This window comes from Anopheles moucheti, chromosome 2 (assembly GCF_943734755.1).
Source record: "Anopheles moucheti chromosome 2, idAnoMoucSN_F20_07, whole genome shotgun sequence".
Classification (NCBI taxonomy): domain Eukaryota; kingdom Metazoa; phylum Arthropoda; class Insecta; order Diptera; family Culicidae; genus Anopheles; species Anopheles moucheti.
Window position 1 is genome coordinate 24,200,076 of NC_069140.1, and position 22,130 is coordinate 24,222,205.

The 22,130-nt window shown below is 45.6% G+C and overlaps 5 protein-coding genes across 5 annotated transcripts; 3 read left to right on the forward strand and 2 right to left on the reverse strand.

Annotated features, from left to right (window-relative positions):
- Positions 1 to 29: 29 nt before the first annotated feature.
- LOC128299421 (delta-like protein A) lies at positions 30 to 1,302 on the forward strand. The gene is made up of 4 exons (XM_053035383.1): positions 30 to 153; positions 582 to 633; positions 709 to 932; positions 1,018 to 1,302. Exons 1-4 carry the CDS (start codon positions 151 to 153, stop codon positions 1,093 to 1,095), a joined length of 357 nt encoding a protein of 118 aa, XP_052891343.1. The 5' UTR covers positions 30 to 150; the 3' UTR covers positions 1,096 to 1,302.
- On the reverse strand, positions 1,188 to 3,933 carry LOC128299420 (ras-related protein Rab-35). Its single transcript, XM_053035382.1, has 4 exons — positions 3,509 to 3,933; positions 2,595 to 2,769; positions 2,377 to 2,501; positions 1,188 to 2,298 (listed from the first exon to the last, which is right to left on the reverse strand). Exons 1-4 carry the CDS (start codon positions 3,558 to 3,560, stop codon positions 2,042 to 2,044), a joined length of 609 nt encoding a protein of 202 aa, XP_052891342.1. The 5' UTR covers positions 3,561 to 3,933; the 3' UTR covers positions 1,188 to 2,041.
- Positions 3,934 to 4,272: 339 nt separating this feature from the next.
- Positions 4,273 to 7,673, forward strand: LOC128299543 (PHD finger protein 12). Its single transcript, XM_053035541.1, has 6 exons — positions 4,273 to 4,399; positions 4,512 to 5,387; positions 5,477 to 6,104; positions 6,255 to 6,895; positions 6,981 to 7,285; positions 7,363 to 7,673. Exons 1-6 carry the CDS (start codon positions 4,331 to 4,333, stop codon positions 7,565 to 7,567), a joined length of 2,724 nt encoding a protein of 907 aa, XP_052891501.1. The 5' UTR covers positions 4,273 to 4,330; the 3' UTR covers positions 7,568 to 7,673.
- On the reverse strand, positions 7,529 to 9,474 carry LOC128299544 (pyruvate dehydrogenase E1 component subunit alpha, mitochondrial-like). The gene is made up of 6 exons (XM_053035543.1): positions 9,345 to 9,474; positions 9,206 to 9,274; positions 8,514 to 9,078; positions 8,263 to 8,440; positions 8,031 to 8,175; positions 7,529 to 7,953 (listed from the first exon to the last, which is right to left on the reverse strand). Exons 1-6 carry the CDS (start codon positions 9,393 to 9,395, stop codon positions 7,768 to 7,770), a joined length of 1,194 nt encoding a protein of 397 aa, XP_052891503.1. The 5' UTR covers positions 9,396 to 9,474; the 3' UTR covers positions 7,529 to 7,767.
- Positions 9,475 to 13,358: 3,884 nt separating this feature from the next.
- On the forward strand, positions 13,359 to 17,516 carry LOC128298138 (potassium channel subfamily K member 18). Its single transcript, XM_053033881.1, has 6 exons — positions 13,359 to 13,769; positions 13,841 to 14,087; positions 14,175 to 14,365; positions 15,472 to 15,613; positions 15,702 to 16,402; positions 17,257 to 17,516. The coding sequence occupies exons 1-5, from the start codon at positions 13,475 to 13,477 to the stop codon at positions 16,339 to 16,341; spliced, it is 1,515 nt and encodes a 504-aa protein (XP_052889841.1). The 5' UTR covers positions 13,359 to 13,474; the 3' UTR covers positions 16,342 to 16,402; positions 17,257 to 17,516.
- Positions 17,517 to 22,130: the final 4,614 nt, after the last annotated feature.

The window sequence follows — 22,130 nt, forward strand, 5'->3', positions numbered from 1 at the left end:
TGGATCAAGTGCATCCGAGAGGCAGTAGATTTAATATAGATTCGCGACGAGTAGACTGCAATCAGTAGACTTTTGGAGCTTACTGCAAATAGACGGTTTTTTCGTGAAAGCACTTCATTACGGATCCTGGTGAAGTTGAGCTGTGGAACTATGGTACGTTTACGCTGTTGCTGCGAAACGAGGATATCGTGAAGGATTATTTGTGCACCATTATAGACTGCTTGATCAACTGTGTGTACACGAATGGACTGAGTTATAGATTATATGATTTGTGGTGAATAGTGCATTTTTTTGTCACAGAAAGGCGTGTTAAAATACACTTGTTATAGTGAAATTTTCAAGGCATATAAGCTTCAATAATAAGCCAAATGTTCTAGTGGCAATACGTTCAACCAAAGAAATGAAAGTCGTTCATACTGCTGTAATCTGTGAATTCCCATTACTAGTTTAAATGCTATTAGTGTACTTTTCAACTGTATCGACCTGTGTGTTATCAATCTACAAAATGCGAATTTAAAAGTAATACCATTTGATCTGTATACATTGATTATTGATTCTATTTTGTTTATCTTGACTTCCAGTTCAAATTGGCAATAGTTTGTATCGCACTGGCGACTATTAGTCACGGTGATGGTGAGTAATGCCAGTTGTCAGGATGAATAAGTTTCATCACTCACGGCTGCTATCCACTATTATTGTTTTCCACAGCCCAATGTCCCGACAATCCGTGCGGTGTAGGAGCATCGTGCCGATTAAACTCGGGAGGAATTCCGGTCTGTTCGTGTCCCTTCGGTTATTTGGGTGACCCGTTCAAAGAATGCATACGGCCTGAATGCGTGAGCGATGGTGATTGCACGGAGTTCCAGGGATGTCGCAAGGGCAATTGTGTAGATCCGTGTATTTTTAGCTGCGGTACCAATGCGGCATGTTTGGTAAGATCACCAATATTATCATATTGGTAATGTGATATCGTATCGGATTAACATGAATTGGGTTTCTTTTCTTTGGTTAAAATAGCCCAAACATCACGTTCCGGTTTGTTACTGCCCAGAAGGGTACACTGGCAGTCCGTTCGAGCGGTGCGATCCGCTGTAATAATTGTTTTACGCGTGTGACTGATTTGCGTAGTGTATTAGCCGTTGCACAATAAAACAATGCAAAAAAAAGTTGTGGATTTGTTTTCTGTTGTTTAGTTTTGGATTTTTTTTATACAATGTTTCGATAAGCTTTGATTTGTTTCAATCGCGGTTGCGATCGCGGCTCGGCTGTTCATTAAATATATGTATGATCAAGATAAATCATAAAGAAGCATTTTACAATTATCATAATAATAATTATTATTATTACTGTTACACTTATTACGGCTTTTATAGGTTTGCTGGAAAGAACGTTGAGAAGTGTTGCTTCTAGGGATTTTTGGGGTTCGCAGCAGCTTGTTGTTCATGGTGGGATTGGGTGGAAATGGGTAAAGGGAGGTTTCAGTTTGTTTGCCTCTAAGACACGAGGGCACTCCTACTGCAAAACATAAACCCACGGGTAAACAAAATGACCCACAGATAACCCATATCAAACGAACAGCTCGGGTCACTAGTGGAATGGTGCGCTTTTGGTACAATGTTCAGCTCGTGCCAATGAGCCGATGCGCTCGATAAGAACGCATTTGCTATGCATTGCTTCTACCAGTCTCTTCGTCCAATACTATCGAGGCCAATCAATATCATGTAGGATGCCACCAGTAGGGGCCCATTCGTTTGCGTATGCACCGTTGATTGCGGTTTTAAAATTTGGAACCGGTCCTAAATCATTCACTAGCTCTCTGCGGCATTACGCACATTTACGATAAAAGCACGAGCGTCATTCGTTCGCTTACTTTACTTTTACGCAGCAATTGTTGAGGCGATAGCTGCAGCTGATTATGTTACAGAAATGGAGAAAAAAAAACGTCTTGGCAAACGACCACGCTGCTGATCACGATGGGATTACGGCCATTGCGTAAATAAGCCAAAAAGAAAAACGCCTCCCAACCCGTCAGAAGGATCCATTAGCAACATTTGTTCTTCTTTTTGTGAGTACCCTTCTTAAGCTGTACTGTATCGTTGTTCGTTTCCGACTGTTGTTGCTTCTGTGTTTGTTTTTTGTGCCTCAATACCTGCTCGGTGATGGCAAGGAACATCTCCTCCACGTTGATGTTATCTTTGGCGGATGTTTCGAACAGTTTGATCTCCATCTGGTTGGCGAAACGTTCCGCATCCTCCGTGGTTACTACCTTGCGGGTTGGATCGTCATTTTTGTTGCCAACTGTAATATCCAAAAGAAATTCGTTAGTTTACTTCCAATGTCATATTAACTGTTGCTTCTAAATGGTTCTCCTCTTACCTAGTACTTTATTGACTATGTCACAGTTAGATTCGATCTCCTGCAGCCAACGTTTCACGTTACCGAACGATTCGCCATTGGTCACGTCGTACACCACGATGACGCCGTGTGTACCCCGGTAGTAGCTGTAAGCGATGTGCGTAAGACAAAGGCAAGGAAGAGTTTCCATCAGTTTTACGCTCCATTTAAAACCATTCTCTACTGATCGTTTTGCTTACGTATTGGTGATCGTTCTAAACCGCTCCTGTCCGGCCGTGTCCCAGATTTGCAGCTTAACCCGTTCGCCATTGATCACAACTGTGCGTATCTTGAAATCCACCCCAATCGTGGTAATGTAGCTTCCGGAGAATGTATTATCGGAGAACCGTATGAGCAGCGAGGATTTCCCGACACCTAAAAGCGAACGAAAAGAGCAAACATCGCGTTTACCGTTAACGAATGAAAGCTAGGCCAGTCTGGGCAAAAATTAAGGAATTACTGCAAAGAAATGTATGCTAAATAGGCGGATATGACATGGTCTTCCTTTCAAAAATATCAGCCACATTGCGTGACAACAACACATTGTAACCATGGTTTATCAATTCGAAGAAGTTTATCAGCTGAGATGTTGGCTGAATTTGGCAAATAAATTGGCTTGAGCGCGAAAGAAGAATCCAAACAGAAGCATAGCAGCAGTAGGGCAGCATATAAATAAATAATACACCCTACAATTGCTGATAAGCATTGGCCCTAACCGTAGCGCATAAATACGCTCACAATACAGATACACAAATGCAAAATGCTCAACTCGGTTAGTCACCGCCCTGGCCAAGATGTGGACCACTTAGAACTCCGAGTAAATGTAACTCTGATTGAGGACTTTGTGCGGCCTACACGGGTTGAACTATGGTTTACGCACGTTCAGACAGCAAGAAAAAAACATATCCCAGACAGCTTTCTTTGTTTATAATGATCAAGGAAGACTATGACTGTTTCTCCTGAAGAAGATAAACTCTGTTCGAGGGGATGTTAGGCGGCAACATCATCTGACAACATTCGCGCCCTGCGCCAAACCCTTCCTTTCCTTTTCCAAGCACACCCCTAGTTCCACATGAGAGAAAACAAAAAAAGACAATCACCCAGGTGCACTTACCGCTGTCGCCAATAATAAGCAATTTAAACAAATGATCATACTCGCGGGCCATTATCGGATCACTTCCTTAGCTACGCTTGGACAGAGACACGCACAATCTCGCACCCTATTCCTATATATGCTGGAACGCCTTTCCGGTTCCTTCCCTTTGCTCTGTATGTGCTCCGCTAAACCAGCACACCAGCACAATCGGTGTTTTCTATCGAATCAGCAACAACCGAACACAATAGAAAACATATCATCCGGGATCGCGAATTGCTGGCGGGTCGCCGAATAGCCCACGCACAATTAGACCGGATTGCGGCGAAACGAAAGGAAAAACACAAGAAAAACGGATTTTACGAGCAGGAAACACAAAAAACAACGAGACAGCAATCACATCATAAGACAATTTTGTCACAATTATGATTTCTTGCCCTACACACACACTCGGACCGATTCACAATAGCGCTATAAGCATTGTGTCAAACTTTGTGCTCTGACAGCCAAGGTTGATTCAAAAAGGTGCACACTGTAGATATGCGTAAAAATAGAATAAACCACGTTTTTATAATTGTATTACATTGATGTTAAGATATTTGAAGTGGAAAATAGATAAAATAACAAGCGCACAAAGTGGTTTATGAAAGAAAATACAATTTTACATCGATGGACACCACAGGAATGTTCAGCCCAGCGCAACCACTAGGCACGTTGTTGTTCTAGTCAAGGTGTTTGTATGCAGCACAAACTGTCAGTGCTTTACAAACAAAGTGGTGCTTGCTCCTGGCTTTGATCTGAGCATCTTCTAATCGTTGGTAAAAGAACATTTATCGCTTAACAATGAATGGTAAAATAGGCAAACAGCGTGCCCAACCGGATGATATGTTGGCCACTGGTGGCTTAATGCCGGTAAGTAAACTTTTTGTGCATATATTCAAATCTTAGGCATAAAACTCGTTTAATGAAAGTGCAAAGTGAGCAATGCGATAATGTGGCGTTCGTTCTTCGTATCTTTTTGCAGTTTATTCAGGCGCTCATTAAGCCTCCGGAATCGCTGGATTCGTTGAGCCGCAATCAGCAAAAGCGACCCAACCATCCATACTATAGGAAACCGGGACGGGGTCACAATAATGATACGTGTGATTCGTGCAAAGAAGGTGGTGCGTTGCTTTGTTGCGATCGATGTCCCTCCTCGTTTCATCTCGGGTGCCACGATCCGCCGCTTTCGGAGCAGGAAATACCATACGGGCAGTGGGTTTGCCATACCTGCAAATGCAAAACTGCGACGAATCTGGACGAAACACTCGGCACAAGCGGAAAGTTACGCATACGTGTTCGCAGTCTATCGCACAAAAGCTACAACTCGAGCAGCTCCGGTGGTAAGCAATCGCACGATAGTGACAATAACGATTCGCTAGCGGGCTACAGTGAACCCACTACACCACTTTCGGAGGCCGTAGCACACAGTTCGACTGGTTCGTTGGTCGTGGATTTAGAACAGGTAGAACCGAACGTGGAAGTAGTGAGGAAAGAAGAATGGGATGACTGTAAAAGGAATACACCATTCGATCAGCTAATACAAGCGGCTCAGATACTGAATCCAAAACAGTTTGAGCTACCGTCAGACATGGAAATGTGTTTTCCGTTTCCCGGTACGGAAAAATCGGAAGGGCTCGGTAAACGTGCCAAGCTAAAAAAGATGCATGAATTGGACAGTCAAGGGCTAGTGCCACTGCCGGCTAAAACGTGTCACACCTGTGGACAGTCGTGTCGTAAAGCACCACTGGTTGCTTGCGATTACTGTGAACTAGTGTTTCACCAGGACTGTCTCGATCCACCACTTACAGCAATGCCCACAACGTTATGGATGTGTCCTAATCATGTAGAACAATTTGTAGTAAGTAGCGTAGCCCTTTGTCGTAATAGATTAGACAAAGGAACAATGTTTTTAAGTCCTTTTGTATTTATCTCTAATTTCCATCGTAGGACGCAAAAATGGTCACCTCCGTGTCGGCAACGGAACGCATACGATTGTGGAATCAATTCAACAACGATATCGATCACGAAACAGTGAAAACGGAATTTCTGCGCAAAGTTCACCGCAAGCATCCTCCCTTTCGTTTGAGGCAAAAAGTTCGGCCACGAACCAAAATTATGGTACCACCGTCGATTGAGTACCACTATCAGAACCGTCCGCCGCTGCTACCATCGCTCAGTACATTTCTGCGATCACGACAAGTGAACCCTTCCATGCACTTCAAGGATGCACAACCGGTCCTGTACGACGACGAGACGTTGCTTGAAATTGTCGAACGCGAGCTGCATGCCATCGTGGAAGCGGACGAACGTATGGGCTACGAAAAAATGAGTCCAAGTGATGATGAAAATGATGAAAAGGACACGAATGGAAAAGATATTGAGCGCAACGGCAAAAGCGAGCGAGGAACTAAAGCGGAAAGTGAGAGAAAAGAGGCGAATGGCGTACATAACGATCCTTCCGATCAAAATGCTACCGATTCACTAGAATCGAATCACGCACGACAATTGAAGTCCTGCTTAAAAGATTATATTAGTGAGAAACAAAAACGTTCACTAAATAATCAAAATGATCTGGGTAAGGTTTGCTTATGTTTAAGTGCAATGAATGTAGCGTTTGCTAGTATTACTATATACTTGTGTTTTGTTTCATTGCTTCGATTGCAACCTCGTGAGGAACTACCATTTCTTCCATATAGCAATAATTATTATGTCCCTTTTGTTTAAGTGATGCAAGAGTTGGACAGCCTGGAACCATCGTTGATAAAGCTGTTGGCGGTTCAGCGCATGCAGCAGCTTATAGCGGACCATCCCGAGTGTTTGGTCAGCTCCACATCGAACAGTGCGACGGCACAGAAGGAAGCAATAGAACAGATGTGTCAGGCCGAGGAGGATTTGAAAAAGATGCCACTGCCTAGCGAGTTGCTCACAAAGGAAGATATCGAACGGATAGCGCGTGAATTCACTATCGCCAATGGTGGCAACAGTACGAAAGATCACCATGTGAACAAAGCAACGCTAGCTCAAAACGGACCGGAAAGTAGAAATAAGAAAAAGCCAACGATCAAACCGGATGTATCTGACGCAACCGTTACTACCTCTACCAAGAAGGATGCCCTGACAGAGCTAACGAACCGCATTGTGAACCAAGCGCAGCATCAGCAAATACGTGTCCGTGCCGCACTGACCTGGGTCAACCTGAACCAGGACGGCTATTTTTCATTCGAAAAAGTGAATGCATCTGACGCGATTTGTATGTCGTACCGTTCATTTACGATAGGTTCCGGAGCGGGCAACGATGTTACGCTGGCCAACTATGGCGAATGTTGTTGCACATCCAGCAGACATGCGATCATATTCTACGATGAAGTATTACACACATTATGCCACATATTGTTCGATACGTTAGTAAAGTGTGCCTTCTCTTTCTTTATCTTCCTTGGCCTTATTTTAGGTTACGCAAATGTTCGAGCTAATTAACTACTCCGAGTTTGGTACGGAAGTGAATGGGCATTTATATGCATGCGATTTTAGCGATCATTCGACGGGATGGACCAACGAATCGTCAACCCAACATAATACGACCGGTGCGGATTCGCTCGCTGAGACCAGAAAAGCAATAACGGACGGACAGGAAAACAGTCACGGAATGAAATGTGATTCCCGAACGCAAATCAAACAAGACGTGCAGAGTATACTCGAAAAGGTTCGCCATGCCAATGCACAACTAAGGACGGAAGAGTTTTATGCTTCCACATGGTAAGTTGCCCGACCGGCAGGACATGATCGTCTTTGTTATAGGTTTAATATTTCCCCCATTTTGTTTTGCAACCCAGCATGGCCGATCGTTCACTTCCGCTGTGCAAATGTTCATCGGAACGTCGAATACCGACACGGGCGTGCGGCTGGGAGGGCAGTGCCATACTGTACCACGGTGCATTGATCCGCTTCGGTTGCCACGCGTTCGTATTCACGATCGTTGATTACGACGATGGACAGGATGAGTTTGAGGACTCTTACCGGGATAGTGATAGCGATTAATGCTACTTGTAAACTGTTTAAGGTAAATTTCGATATTTTGCTGAATAAAATTGAACTAAATGCACCATCATTTCGGCTGTCGTTGGGGTGGCGGCGGTGTTTAAAACCGGGAGTGTAGGTTGTACGACTAGTCTGTATTTCGCTGGCTTTCCATTGGTAGAAGGTCACTTGATGGTTAGGAAGAACTCCAGTACGGTGCGTTACAGATTAACGGCACGTTTCAGCGTAGCGTGTTTAAGCCACGAGCCGGGATTACATCCACGAATATCGCCTTCCAGATTGTTCGAGTACACATCGGTGGACAGTTCCGGTAAGCCGATTTCGCTATCCGCTTTCGCTTGTTTTGTTGCCTCGTCTACCTCCTTCTTAATCTCGTTGTCCATAGCCTGTAAAACGAGGTTTTGGAATAAAACAATTAAGCGGTGCTTAGAAATTCGTCCAACAACGGGCTCCTTTGCGGTACCTTCAGTTCATCGGCTGTCACTAAACCAGCTGCAATAATTTTATCCTTAAACGAGGAGATCGGATCGCGTGTTTGACGCACCTCTTGAACTTCTTCGCGCGTCCGGTAGCTCGTGCCCGGATCGGACATAGAGTGTCCCGAATAGCTGGAACAACCCAAGGACGATTAACGATTAAATACTAAGCTGTTGACTTAAAGTAGCGTTTTTTTTCTTGAAGGCCGGTTTCCTTACCGATAAGTATACACCTCCATCACAACCGGACCAACGTTTAGCACGTGGTTAATGGCGAATTCGGTAGCAAGACGTACTGCAACAACGTCCATACCATCAACCCAAATTCCCGGCAGGACGTCTCCACGCTGGTAATAATTAACGTTGCACGAACCACGTTCGGCACTAGTTCCCATACCTGGTGGACGATTAGGTAATAACCATTGTTAGCTTGAAGAGTTGCAAACCATTTGCTTTCAATTTATCCTCACCGTAACCATTGTTTTCGCACACGAATATGCACGGCAGCTTCCACAGATGGGCCATATTGTAAGCCTCGAAAATTTGGCCCTGATTAGCCGCACCATCACCGTACAGTGCGAGACAGACGCCACCGTTACCCTTGTACTTGCACGCGAGGGCAACGCCGGCACCGAGCGGGACCTGGGCACCAACAATACCGTTGCCACCGTAGAAGTTGGGCGCGTACATATGCATCGAGCCACCTTTACCACGCGCACAACCGCCCTGCTTGCCGGTCAGCTCCGACAGAACGCCCCGGGGCGTAACGCCCATCAGATACGTCCAACCATGCACACGGTAGGCGGAGATGATGTTATCCTGCGAGCGCATGGCACCCTTCATACCGACGGCACACGCCTCCTGGCCGGAGTACAGATGGCAGAAGCCCCGGACGAGCTTCTCCTTGTACAGATTGCCGGCGGACGTTTCCAACCGGCGGATGGTTTGCATTTGCCGGTAATATTTCACTGCCTCATCCTTCGACACCTTGCCGGTAGTGGGTGGCCCTTCCTTTAGGTTGTGCAGCTTGAAGGGCTAGAGAGAAACAATTGCACTGGGTTAATCAGAACAGTGCAGCAGTGTGGAAGAAGTGGTGATGCGGAACATCTCAAGGTCAACAAATTTGCAATACCGCATTGGCGGTACGCTTGTTCCGTCTTACCTTTGTCTCGAACGTTGCCTCGGTTGCATAATTTTTCACCGACACCACTGTGCTTGGGGCCACCGCCGTCTGGAGGGAAAAGCAAAGATGGATTTGCAAACCACAGCACAGCAATTATTGATTGATTCCACGGTTTTACCTGTTGCCGGAGAATTCGCGGCACTATTGAGCCCATTCCTGTTTTGATCATCCTTTTCGTGTGATGCTTTGTTCTTTACTGGTGAGCGATCGGATCAGAGCAACCGTTGCAACACTACTGTGCGGTTAGTTGTCGCGGTGACGACGATAGAGCGTTTTCTATCGCAAGGTACTGCCACACTGCCCGCCTGCAACACACACGTGTATGCAGATGCATACACACAGGCAATGCGGTGCGCGATTAGTTTAGGGTTGGCAAAAATAGTGTGCATTCGCGAGGTGCAATACATTATGCGTGCGTTCTGGTGTACATCCGCTGCAACAAACGGTGCGATAGTGTTGGTGGCAATTGAATTGAAACCGCGGCACGTTTACGGATCGAATGTGTGTTTGTGGTAAAGAGAATGCATTAACTAATCAGTTTGAAGAATTCGATTGCTATTCGCTTGTGTGTGTGTGTGGTTGTGTACCTTTTTATATTCGCGATAACTGATAAAGGTGAATAACAGATTAGATTGTTAAGAAAGTAATGGGATGATACAATGGATTTTAGCTAAATCATTTAATAATATTTTCATTATTCATATTATGTTTAATAGGTTTATGTTTTACAGCGAAACCTTTAAGAAGTATAATGCATATAATAGTGAAAAACAGTGTTTAGATTATTCGATTAGTTGTTTAAACATTTGAACAATCGAATCATTGTATCAGTTAAAGCTGAATGTGATGTACTGACATATATACAGGAGCTATCGTTTATTTTCGGGCAGTTAATTTTCGGAACACTTTGCGCGATTTTCTTTACTTCCCAGAAGTGTATATTGCTGTGAAATCATACCTGGGATTTTCTCCTGCTTTCCTTCCGAGCACTATTATACAAAAAAAGGATGTAAAATCCACCTGTAGAAAAAATTACGATCAAATTTCACGACAGGCAGACAATTCCGAACATTTACCTATTTGTGTATAAAAATGTAGAATAAAAATAAGTTAGTTAGTCCAAAAATTCAAGCTTCTCGAAAATAAATCTAATATCTTCTGTATGTTAAATTCGTAAACAGAGTTTTGATTAATATTAGCGAAAATTTTCAAATATGATGGAGAAGCCTGGTCTTTCACGCATAGTCAACGTGTAACACGTGGCTTTGCGTACTGCCTTTGTGCTTTGGTTCGTGGTTGAATGTGTTATCAATTACAGCGTCGCCAAAATACTAAACGTTAATGCTGCGAGAAAATGAAGGTTGCACTGCAAAACTTACAACCTCAAGCAGCAAATTAAAATGAAGGCATGTAATTTTAAGCATAAAATCCGCGAAGAAGGGAGAGGATGCTAACAATTTGAGCTATAAAACCAACTTTACTGCTGATAGAAGTTTGGATGGGGGTTCAGAGGGAACGAAAACGCATTGTCGTGCCCGTGCAGCAATAAAAAGCATGCAATTGAGAAGAGTTCCACATTAAAAAAGCCGAAATACACAAACCGTAAAGCTTGGTGCCGAAGAATAGCGCGTCCTCTATAAAGGATTAGCCTGCTGGGAGAGCAAAACATTCCTAGGCAGTAAGTAAGTAATAGTACAGTTTAAAGCTTTCTCCAAGTTATCAAATCGTACAACTGGCACCTCTCGCTTCGTTTCATTCTCACGGTGCGACCAGTGCTCCGCTTGACTGTGCTACGCGTTTGTACACCGTGTGTGTATTTTGTGTGGAGCAGGCGCACAATTTACGCACCATTATTCTTTCTCTCGCTTTCTCTCTCTGAGTGGACACAGGGTGGTTCGGGAGCGAACTGTGCTACACAAATGTTTCGGCATGGCGTCGGTAGGGTCGGCCAGTGGCGTTCCGTGGTATTCCAGCACAGCATCTTCAGCTGTAAAGGAGTGTAGTTGAAGTTTGGCGCAAAAAATAGTCCTGCCCTGGTTGGTGGGAACGGTGGGTAGGTGGGGAGAGGTTGCGTGTATGTGGTGCAACGGGACGAAACTCGCGTTGAAGTGACACATGCATGCCACACCAGACGGTTTCTGCGACGGCAACACGAGTAGCTCCATCAAAAGAGAGCGAGGGAGAGAAAGAGAGAGTGACACAGGTCCATCTGTCACCTGGTTGTTGAGCTTTCATGCGGTTTCGAAATATTGCGCGGCCATCTAGATCAACCCCTTTTTTGTTGTTGGCATGTGTGCTGCTTCCTTCACTCAAGAGCTGTTGTAGGAATTGGTTGGTACCACAGCGCACTAAACAATTATACTTTGTTATTGTGCCAAGTGTGTGTGTGTGTGTGTGTGTAGTGTTTCAAGACGGCAACAGTGATGGACAACCAGCACGGTGTCCTTTCAGTGGAGGCGCCCGCTCGTGTTTGTGTCTGTAAATGAGTGTGTGTGTGTGTGTGTGGTTGAAGTGAAGAATGCACAGGATGGGAGAAAATAAATAAATCTTCCCGTCTGTAAGTCGAGACGAAGTGGCCCCAAATGAACCACCCTTCCCACAGGACGGTGGTGGTGGTGGTTTTTTTACGGTTTATTAGGAAATTTACCATGCCCTAATGATGCGAATCCCTGAATCGTCCCGAACCCGTCGACCCGAGCTGATTGGCATTTACTTCAGAACGAGCTGAGCGGGACGTTCTGCGAAGCACGGAACCAAGGTGTTACAGCTTTCGCAAAAGTGGTTTAGTGCTTGTGCGTCACGCGGTCGGGCGGTATGCTTATTAAAAAAGGAAAAACGAACCCCGGTTGAGGGGGATGAAAATTAAAGCCAAAGCGAGGGCCGGGGCGAACCAAGGCAACGAAGGTGACATTTGCCCTGCGGAGAATTGTGAGTGCGGGAGAGGTGAGGGTGAAGGAAATTGATGAGGGGGTGCGCTTGGTAAAGTGTTACAGTGTTATCGAATTGGTGGATGGAATCATATCGACCCGCAGGCTAACCGTGGAATGGTTCCGGAACGCTCTAAGCTACGGTAGGGCAAATGTCCTAGGAGTGCTTTTGGGAAAGTTTTATCATCATCCCTCTCGGCAACACCGTGGGAGGGGTGAAAATAGTGATGAGCATTTTGGATTTAATAATCCGGAAAATGGGATCAGCGTGAGCGAGGGCAAAAGGGGAGAGGGAGCTCGGTTTTGTGATGAAACAATAGAACACTCTTCCACGCGAGTTTCCAGGAGATGCCACAAGCATGAGGGGGGGAGCTTGTTTTGGGAGTAGTTGGGTGCAAATATTTAACCAACAAGAAAAAAAAGAGAATACCAACCATAGGCACACATACAGGACACACGCACCGCTGTTGGCGCATCTCTATACAGAACTGGAAGCAAACTGCTCCAAATCTCTTCTCATAACATCCTAACCGAATTGCCGAAATGCGAGAGCATCCTGCGTACTTCAGGTTCTCCAGCCACCCCATCCTGGACCATGTCCTGGATTTGCGATGTGATTAATTTTGTGTTCTGGTTTGTGCGTGCGCGTGTGTGTGCGTGTGTTTTCCCTCAATGCTCTTTCTCACATTTAGCTCGAGAAAACGGCACAATGCAGCGTGAATAATGCGTGTGTGTGTGCATCTTGTGTTGATGTGTGGCAAAATCATTTGACAACGGAAGTAGCGACCGTTATGAGGATGAGCGATTGTGCATGACCGAAGGAAGGGGAGATCCTGTGGGTGGCGAATTGTGCGCGTAGGGGAGGGTTTTGAGTTGAGAGTGCATACGAAACCGCGTATTCGGGATTCTGATGGGCCAGCGATGGGAAAACTGGTGCTAGCAAGCGTGAGGTGGAATGAAAATCTAGTCAACATTGCTCTTGGATCGTGTTTGACAGTTTGATGAGTGAATTCTGTTTTTTTCTCACCCTCCCCCAGTGGGGATGCAGGAAAGCTTCGGTGTTGCTTCGCAAATAGTGCTGGAAAGATAGTTAAAGACTGCAAAGCTGGATAAAACAAGGATAATATAGGAGCCTTACACACCAAAAAAGTGCATCTATGGTCAGGGGAACAGTTGTGCAGTAAACAGTGGCAAAAGGAAAAAAAGACGAAACACTACGGGAAGTTATCAATCACCTGTCGGCGGTTAGGCAAGCGGTTTGTCCGCAACCATCAGGCGCAAGGTGCAGTTCACTATGAGCAAGCGATAGTGCGTTGGAACCATGCTCGAAAAGGACGGTCACGATCACTATCGTTACGACACGTACGCACCGCTGATGAAGTCCGCGACCATGAAGGGCGTCAAGGCGGTCCACTGCACCAGCGAAACGAGCACCGTGCTCAAGGGTGGCACACACACCACGATGACCAAGCACAGCACCACGATCCACAGCAAGGACGGTACGGCCAAGTCCCGGTGCTGTTCCTGCTGCTCCAGCCGGGGCAGTTCCACCTTCTGGGCCGCGCTACTGACAAACATTGGTGTCTGCACGCTGCTGCTGGCGTACACGCTGCTAGGTAAAGCACGGCCTCGAGCGGCGAATGTGTGGCCTGGGGACATTTACACATTGTACCCAATTTGTTTGCAGGTTCGTTCATATTTCTGGCAATCGAAGGTGGCGCATCCCAGATGCAGCAGCGCACGCTAGCGTCGACCAACCGGCACCAGAAGCAACAGCCACCGGCCAACAACCATCACGGACGGCATGATACGGCAAATCTTACCTTTCCGCAGTTAATCCTGCTGGAAGCGGTCGAGGCACGCCAGAAGACGGTGGAAAACATTTGGGATATTACGGTATCGTTGAACATTCTGTATCGGGAAAATTGGACGCGGTAAGTTAGATGGGGTAATTCCTGGTGGGAAATGGTGTTTTCATTGCGTTGATGAGTGTTTTTTGCTTTGTTTCGCCATACAAACAGTTTGGCATCGATGGAGATTGCCCGGTTCCAGGAGCAGTTTGTTAACAGACTGCTGGAGGAGATGACACAGATCAACAATATGCAGCACGCGGTCACGAGCGGTGGCGTCCACGATCCCGGGCACGGACAGGATAACAATTGGACGTTCGCACGTGCATTCCTCTACTCGCTAACCATTTTGACGACTATTGGTGAGTGTATTTCCGAAGAAAAAACAGCGTTATCGGATGGCGAAAGCTAAGGAAGTTCAAACACCAAATTTTTCTGAGAAGAATTCGTTTCCGATAACGGATCAATCCCCATCGCGCAACCCTTTTCGACAGGCGCATATGTCACTGTCGCGTAAAACAATTTGCAAGTTCATTTCGTAGCCACTTTAACAGCGAAACGAACAACAAACGGCCGCACCAGTGAAAAGTCGTTTAAACTTTCGCACGAACTTCACCTTTCCTTTGGGGGTGGCGTAAGTGTTTTTGGTCCCGCTATTTCCGATCCGGCGCACCACCATCCACCGATATCCCAACCCCACCACTCTACCTTTTCCTGGCGATTAATGGCCATTTACGGCACATTGAGTAAAGTGATAAAAGCAATTAACGGCACACCCGAAGAAGAAGGTGCCACGGATCGGCAAACGGTGCCCCCGGATGGTGTATTCGCGATGGATGGTTCCCTTGCCCTTGCCCTCCACCCTGCACACTAACATCCATCCATCGAAACCATCGTCTGGCGGGGTGAAATAAAAGGAAAAAAAGGAACCTTTTTTAGCCCCGAAGTGTCTCCCCCTTCCCTCGAAAGCAAAATGGTTACGAAATATTAACCATAGTCCGAAGGTTAGTGCCTCGGATTTAATGTCGGTCCAGACGATGGAATTGCAGTAAAGTCTTAAAGTAGCCCACTTGGAAAACTTTCGAGGTTGGATCCAATGCCAGAACAATCCATTGATCCCTGCTTTTTTTTAGCTTTACGATTCCATTTCGCAAAATATTGTACTGCTGCATTTATGGCGTGCCTCTCGTGGTGCTACGCTTCCATCCTGACACCTTCGCACCAGGGGGGGGGGTCGGCAGAGGCTCTTTAACGGGGCGTCGTGTCTTTTCGCTTGGTCACGTTTTACCAACGCCGTATTCCGTGCGAAGATAGCCGGGATGGTGTCGGAGTGTGGGAACGGTGTCTTCCATTAGCCGAGGGGTTTCTGATTGCAGGATGATGTATTCGGGTGAAGACTAATGGTTTATGACGGGTGCATGATGGTTCCGTTTGCCCCTTGTTTTATCTTCCCCATTTATTTTTGTAGGTTATGGCAGTGTGGCACCGCGTACCGTCCTGGGGCGGATGATAACGTTGGCGTATGCCGTGCTGGGCATACCGCTGACACTGGTCTACCTTTCCAGTACCGGTGGCATGCTGGCGAAAGTTGCGCGCGGAGTATTTTCCAGGTGAGCACGAATACGAATACCACCGACCGATAGATGGCTAAATCAACTTACATGATCGTGTGCCTTTTCCCTCCTTTTTTCCCCTCAGAGTTCTTTGCTGCTGTTTGTGCTCGAACTGTGGCTACTGCTGTTACGATGAGAAGCGCATGGAGGAGAAGGAAAAGCGCATGAAGCGGAAGCGGCAACAGATGGAAATGCAGCAGCAGCAGCATCTCACCATATCCGGCCAGGAACCGTACTACGTCCGTTCCGGTTCGCTGCAAACCAGTGTCAGCTCGCCGGAGAAACAGCTCACCATGTTGGGGCCGGCAATAACCACACCGGACCGCGACTCGACCGCCGGCAGCACCGACAGTGAGTCGCGGGCGTCCATGCACGGGCTCAGCATACTCGCACCGATACTGCTGTGCGTGGCGATGATGTCGATCTACATAGTGGTCGGTGCGCTGACACTGTTCCGGCTCGAATCGTTACCCCTGTCCGATGGTGTGTACTTTTGCTTTATGGCACTGTCCACGATTGGGTTTGGGGCGCTAGCGCCCGGCACGCGCCGCGAATCGACCGCCACCACGTGGTTCTGCTCGGGCTACATCATGGCCGGTATGGCACTGACTGCCATGTGCTTCAACGTGCTGCACGACGAAATACTGCACCGGTTGCGGCACATGGTGGAGATGCAGAAGGAGATCAAGAACCACAACGAGCATCGCCGGTTTCTCGCCTCATGACGGTACGAGAAGAACACCAACCTGTACCAACGGAATCCCACCGAGGAAACCCTTATTACCGGTAAGTTATCGTGTTTCGTTGAACTTGAACTCGTTTTAATGCTATGAGAAATATAAATCAAGTAAGAATTTGGTGAAATTTGACCTTCTTTGAAATATCTTTAAATTGCTGGAATTCTCTGCTCAGCTTAAATTCTGAAATTCATTAATTTGTGTTGTATTCTTAATAACTTGACTTTTTCGTGCTGATAAAGATAAAGTGTCATATCTTCCACACCAAACCTGTCTTGCTTCCTTAAAGTCTCTGAACAACAGAAGAACTACTTCGGTGGAAAGGTAATTACCACACCGGAGTGTATCAAAAACGTTGTCAAACCCGTCCCAGCATAAGAGAATGCAGACAAATAGATCAAACGATGTGGAATGGGTGTAAGAAATATCCTTAATTGAGTTACAATCGATACTACTCTGCTTGTGTAGAACGCGCATTTGTGGGAAGTGTTCTGTGTTGCCTTGGAAAGATAAGGATGAACATCGAGTTGGAAGTCCGTCGTCTAAAACGGGGGGGTGAGAGTAAATTGAAAATGGATACTAATTTGATCAAGTCCCAATCAAGAACCGTTTAGAAGGTGTACAATAGTGTGACTTTGGGATGCTTGGAGACAACACTTCCGACCATCGCACAGCTTGCCCGATCGCAGTTGAAACGGATAATTTGATTATCCGCTTATCTTTCACCTGGGTTGAATCCTATGGTGGGGGTTAAATATCTACGCTTGAGCATTGCTATATGCATACATGCCGAACGATCCGAATTAAATTGGCTTGGGGAGAAGTGGAGGTCGTCTCATACGGTGTTGCATAGCACTTGCTCTTCTAACCATAATTCATTCTTCTCTAATCCTTCTCGTGCAGGTACACCGACGTCAGTTATTTTCGCACAGGAACCGGATTTGGGCCAGCTGCATCTGCAGCACGATTGCCACTCGGTGCACCATACGGTCGGGCACGAGCTCATACCGATCGTAACGATGGCACCGAACGGCCCCGGTCCGGGCCTGTCATCGGAGCTGCTGGACCGTGGCCCACCCGGGCTGTCGGACGTTGTTCCCGGCGGTCCGTCAATGATGCATCCGGCAGGTGAACAGACCGCTGTACCGCACGGACTGGCAATGGGCGGTGGTGGTGGTGCGATCGGTTCGATGCTGTCATCAAACCTGAATACCAGCGTGTACACGCTCCCGGAAGAGTCGGAACACGAGTCGGAGGAGTGTCCCGCCATGTAAGAGGAACGAAGCTTTAGATGAGCGGGGAGCTTTATTCCGGCATGAAAGATACAGGTAGTGTCTCCCTGGTGAGACACGCTTTCACAAAATCAATCAATTGTTAAATCATTTCTTAACTCAATCGTACTGTCGGGGGTGGTGGATCAATTGTAGTGGCATTATGGTTACATCTTAGGTTAATACAGCAAGTGTGTTTAAGTTTAGACATGGCCGAAGCATAGTTATTGTGACCTGCAGGTACACAGGCAACCATAACTGATGGTAATTTCAAGCTAGGGAAGATTGTAAAGAATGTCTTGATGAATGCTGTTGATGGTTCCATCTTCAAGAACACTGTACATATATGATTGTAACATTGCAATACAACCGTAAGAGCATCTTCAACAAGTGAATCTTTCAGAACACATTCTCCACATTGCTGGTGTGTTTGTGCAGTGAATGATTTCAACATACTTATTTCACTACAGTATATTACTACAGAAGGGTTTCGATTTTTGTCGAACAGTTTGGTGACCGAATTAAATATATCAAAACACCGCAATAATATTTATTGTTGTTTCGTTACATAGAACAGATCAAATTATAGAGGTTGTTTTTTTTCCTTTTCCAAACAAAATATCCTCCCATATTGAAATTTAAACACTACTGTACACTTGCGCAGGTCACGATTATGTTCACCAGTACTAAACATATGCATTAGATAACGAAAAATACATCACGTAACGCTAGATAATACCGAAGAAAACTTAACTTACATGCCTGTAACGTACATAGTATATCACTACATCTACTTAGATAAATGCGAAAACGAAACAAGAAGGATAGAACGGACCTAACGTCACTATGGAGCAATAGCGTATTGTCTCATCGCCCCTCGTACGAAAAAAGGAACCCCAAATAGATAAAGAAATAACAAATCAAAGGGAATTGCATACGTTACGAATCAATCATTTTACGAGGTAGTAACAACAATGTTTGAAACATATTTTTCGAATCATTTTTTAGTATCGTTTACATATTCAGTGAATATTCCTGTAGTGAATAATAGCATTGTTTCTTAAGCACATTGTGTTTATTCGTTCGAAATCTAGTGAAAATGGAACTCATGTTTAAAAAAAAACTATAAAACGAAAAGACCCGTAACGATGCGATATCATTTTAACCAAAATGTACGCCCAAAATTTCACCTATTCGGTATCCGAATAATGGTCATTACGTTCCGTTGCGCGCATTGAACATGAAGGATAAATGTATTTGAATATTTAACGTGAACAAAAAAACGCAAAGGAGCAAATTTGTTGGATGAACATCCACACGGAGGAATTTATCGTACTGATTGCATATGCACAACATGTGAATTAATGGAGAATTGAGCGGAACGAAGGGATCGTAACTAGGACGTCACCAAAACAAACCATTCTGTACAGTTTTCGTGCAATAATGTAATGCAGCTCTGTTGTATGATAATGGAACATATTTCTCTTTCTACGGTAGATACTCCCAGCATCGGTAGAACAGGAAACCCCTCGGATTGCAATGTCTTTGAATTCCACAATTGTAGCAGCAAGGCTCCGGTTATCTTTACTCACTGTTGAACCTGCCGGAGACCTGGACACGGCTGGCAGCTAAGTTGCCCGATCAATCGAGACATTTTTTATAAAGTTGTACACTATGGCTTTTCCTCTAAACGAACCCAACATCCTTACCTATGTGTTGCTCCCTTGACGATAGGGCTAGTATGTAACGATAAATAAATTGGCCGTTGTGTTCCGTCTGTAACGATCAGCAACCTTGTTACGAAACTACACAACCGTTCCCGCCTAAACTGGTACGTGGAAAGGCTAATGCACACGAAACAACCAATAATCGATGCGTGTATTATAAAAAAAAACTGTTAATGAAAATGGTGTATTTGGCGAGATGCAGCTATAATTCCCACTCTTACATACACCTAGCTGTCAGCCTTTCGATTGGCAGGTGGCTTCGATAGATGATCCTGATGTTTGTTTTACATATCTCCCGCACGAACACAATACCGGCGCTGAATTAAGCCTGTCGTACGGAGAGGAAAGCGAAAAACGATTGGAAGTCACAACCTAAACTCTTTTAACACAATGTGATACACGGTAAAGAACAGTTTCGGTGTAGTGTTATCGCGACAGGAAGGTGCAACGGTAGGCATGGAAGGATTTGAAATAAAAGCGAAATCAAGGATGTGGATCTCGGGTTATCCTGGTAGTTACATACATTCCGCCACGTTCACCACACAACACAAGTGCATAATAACATTCGTTGAAGATGGAGCTGGTGGTGAGCTAATGGGACTTCCTCAAGCGTCGCGCATGTCGCCATGCACCCAGGACGTACCGTTCATCGTCCTTTTATCGATGCTGATCGTTGATGTAATAAAAAGTATATACGTACACTAACACACAATGTAGTTATAGTCGGTTTCTATGTTATTCTTTTCAGCCACGTAATTGGCATTTGTTCATATTGCTAAACTAAAACTTAATTAAATGATCAGTTCAACGAACAGCTAGAGGCTCCACTAGCAGATGATATCATGCTACTGCCACCTAGCATTGACGAACCCCGAAAGGCCATCCATCAGAATAGTAAGGCACCAGGGTACGACCAGGGTAAGTAAGTAACAAATAAAGCGTCATGTGCGTAAGCGAATAATGTGCTCATCTCGAATTTACTAAAGACACGATTTTGCGCAAAATAATATTATTATAAAGAAAATTTGAAAAACTCCTCTTAATGAATTGTGCTTCAGCTATCTTTAATCCCTTTTGAAGACACCGTTTTGTGAGATTGTCTCGCTTCACCCCACCGCCGTGCGTAACAGATTTTAATCGGGCCAAAATATTGCGCGTCGCAATTTTTGCTCCCATGGCATTTCATTAAGAAAAAAAACTGGTTTCCACGCAAAGGCAGAACTTTAGCAGAAGGCACGGCACAAATACGGTAACGTAAGCACACTGGCAGATGGGACAGTCCAAACTGGATTGTGGCTTGCCGTTAGGGCAATGAGATGGGCGTGCTGGTGCTATTTTTAGCCACGGTGAAAACTTGCGTGCCATTGTGGGATTTTACCTTCTCACGAATGTGCATTTGGCTTGCACTTGCACTTATTAACACTTGCGCGCCCCGCACAACAATGGAAGCAGCGGGAATGCACCACCGCCCGAAGGTGTAATATATTAGAAATTGTTTTCCTGTTTACTTCATGCAGTTCGACGTAAATTAGCACTCAGGTGTTAATTTCCAGTCTTCACGTTTTGATGCTTTTCGACGGGCAAACATGTATTGTCCTCGTTGTGAGTTGTTTATTTTTTATTTTTTGCACGTACTTGAATGCATTTTCTCTCACATTATTCAACCATCTGTGGAAAGCCCTTCCCGCTGGCAGCATTCTTTTGCTTGCACATTTGTCTCATAAATTCCATGCTTTTGCCCCTCATATCCATGTGTCAGTTCATCGGGTTTGAGTTGATCGATTTAGCATGCGTGTCAGATGAGCGTGATTCAACGAGCTTCACTGCGTGTATCGTGGTCCGGATGATTGATCATCTGGGGGGAACCTTTCTTGCTGAAGAAACCGATCGATCTTGCTTCCAGCAGCCGACCGGTGTGTCTGTGTGTGTGCGTGTGGGTTTGTCGGGGCATTTAATCGTCTTTTGACCTTCCCCTTTTTTTCAAGTTCAATGCCATTCGAGATTCGTCGTAAAGCTGCTGCAGCCAGCCAGCTTGTCCGGTGGCAACGTTGCAAAGATGCATGCCAGTCAAATACACGATGCTTCTTTTGCACGTGATGCTCAAACTAGTTTTCGGGTTATGCTACGCGATTGGAACGACTGTTTTGCTCGGCAAACATATGATCGTATTGAATAATGCGCCCATCGCCCCGAAAGGTCAACGATCGCACGTTCGGTTTCACATCGCCACACAGCCAGCATCATCGGCGCTGCTTGTTTACACGTTATCAGGTGGGGAATGGAATTAATTTCCCGCTGGAGACTGTTGGTGTGTTGTGTTTGCATTTATTTGAACGACAAAACTCAAATGCCAAAAGTCGAACACGATCGTACGTGGAGCTCCGGTAAAGGTTAGTACGAGTTGACTGGTTCGGTTTGTTGGACCCCATCTCTGCTAACATTCGCTTAATTCGTGAAGAAATATATAATGTACGATTCGAAATGCTTTAATATTAAACTTCACGCTGCAATCAATCGGTAGCCTCATATGCAACTAGCACATCCACAGCGATCGCAAGAACGTGCAGCGCGGTTCGCATCTGTCATCGCATTGAAGTCTCCCAGCGATCGCCAACGGGTATGCGCGATGGGTTTGTTTGTTTTTCTCTCCCTTTTGTTTAGCTTTGCGCTTAACCTTTTGCCGACTGTACGCTTCTGGTTCGCTTGCCGTCTGCCGTCGGATCGCCGCTAAAGAAGAGAAAGTGACAACACCGTGCCCGGGCAACTGGATGGGCTAATG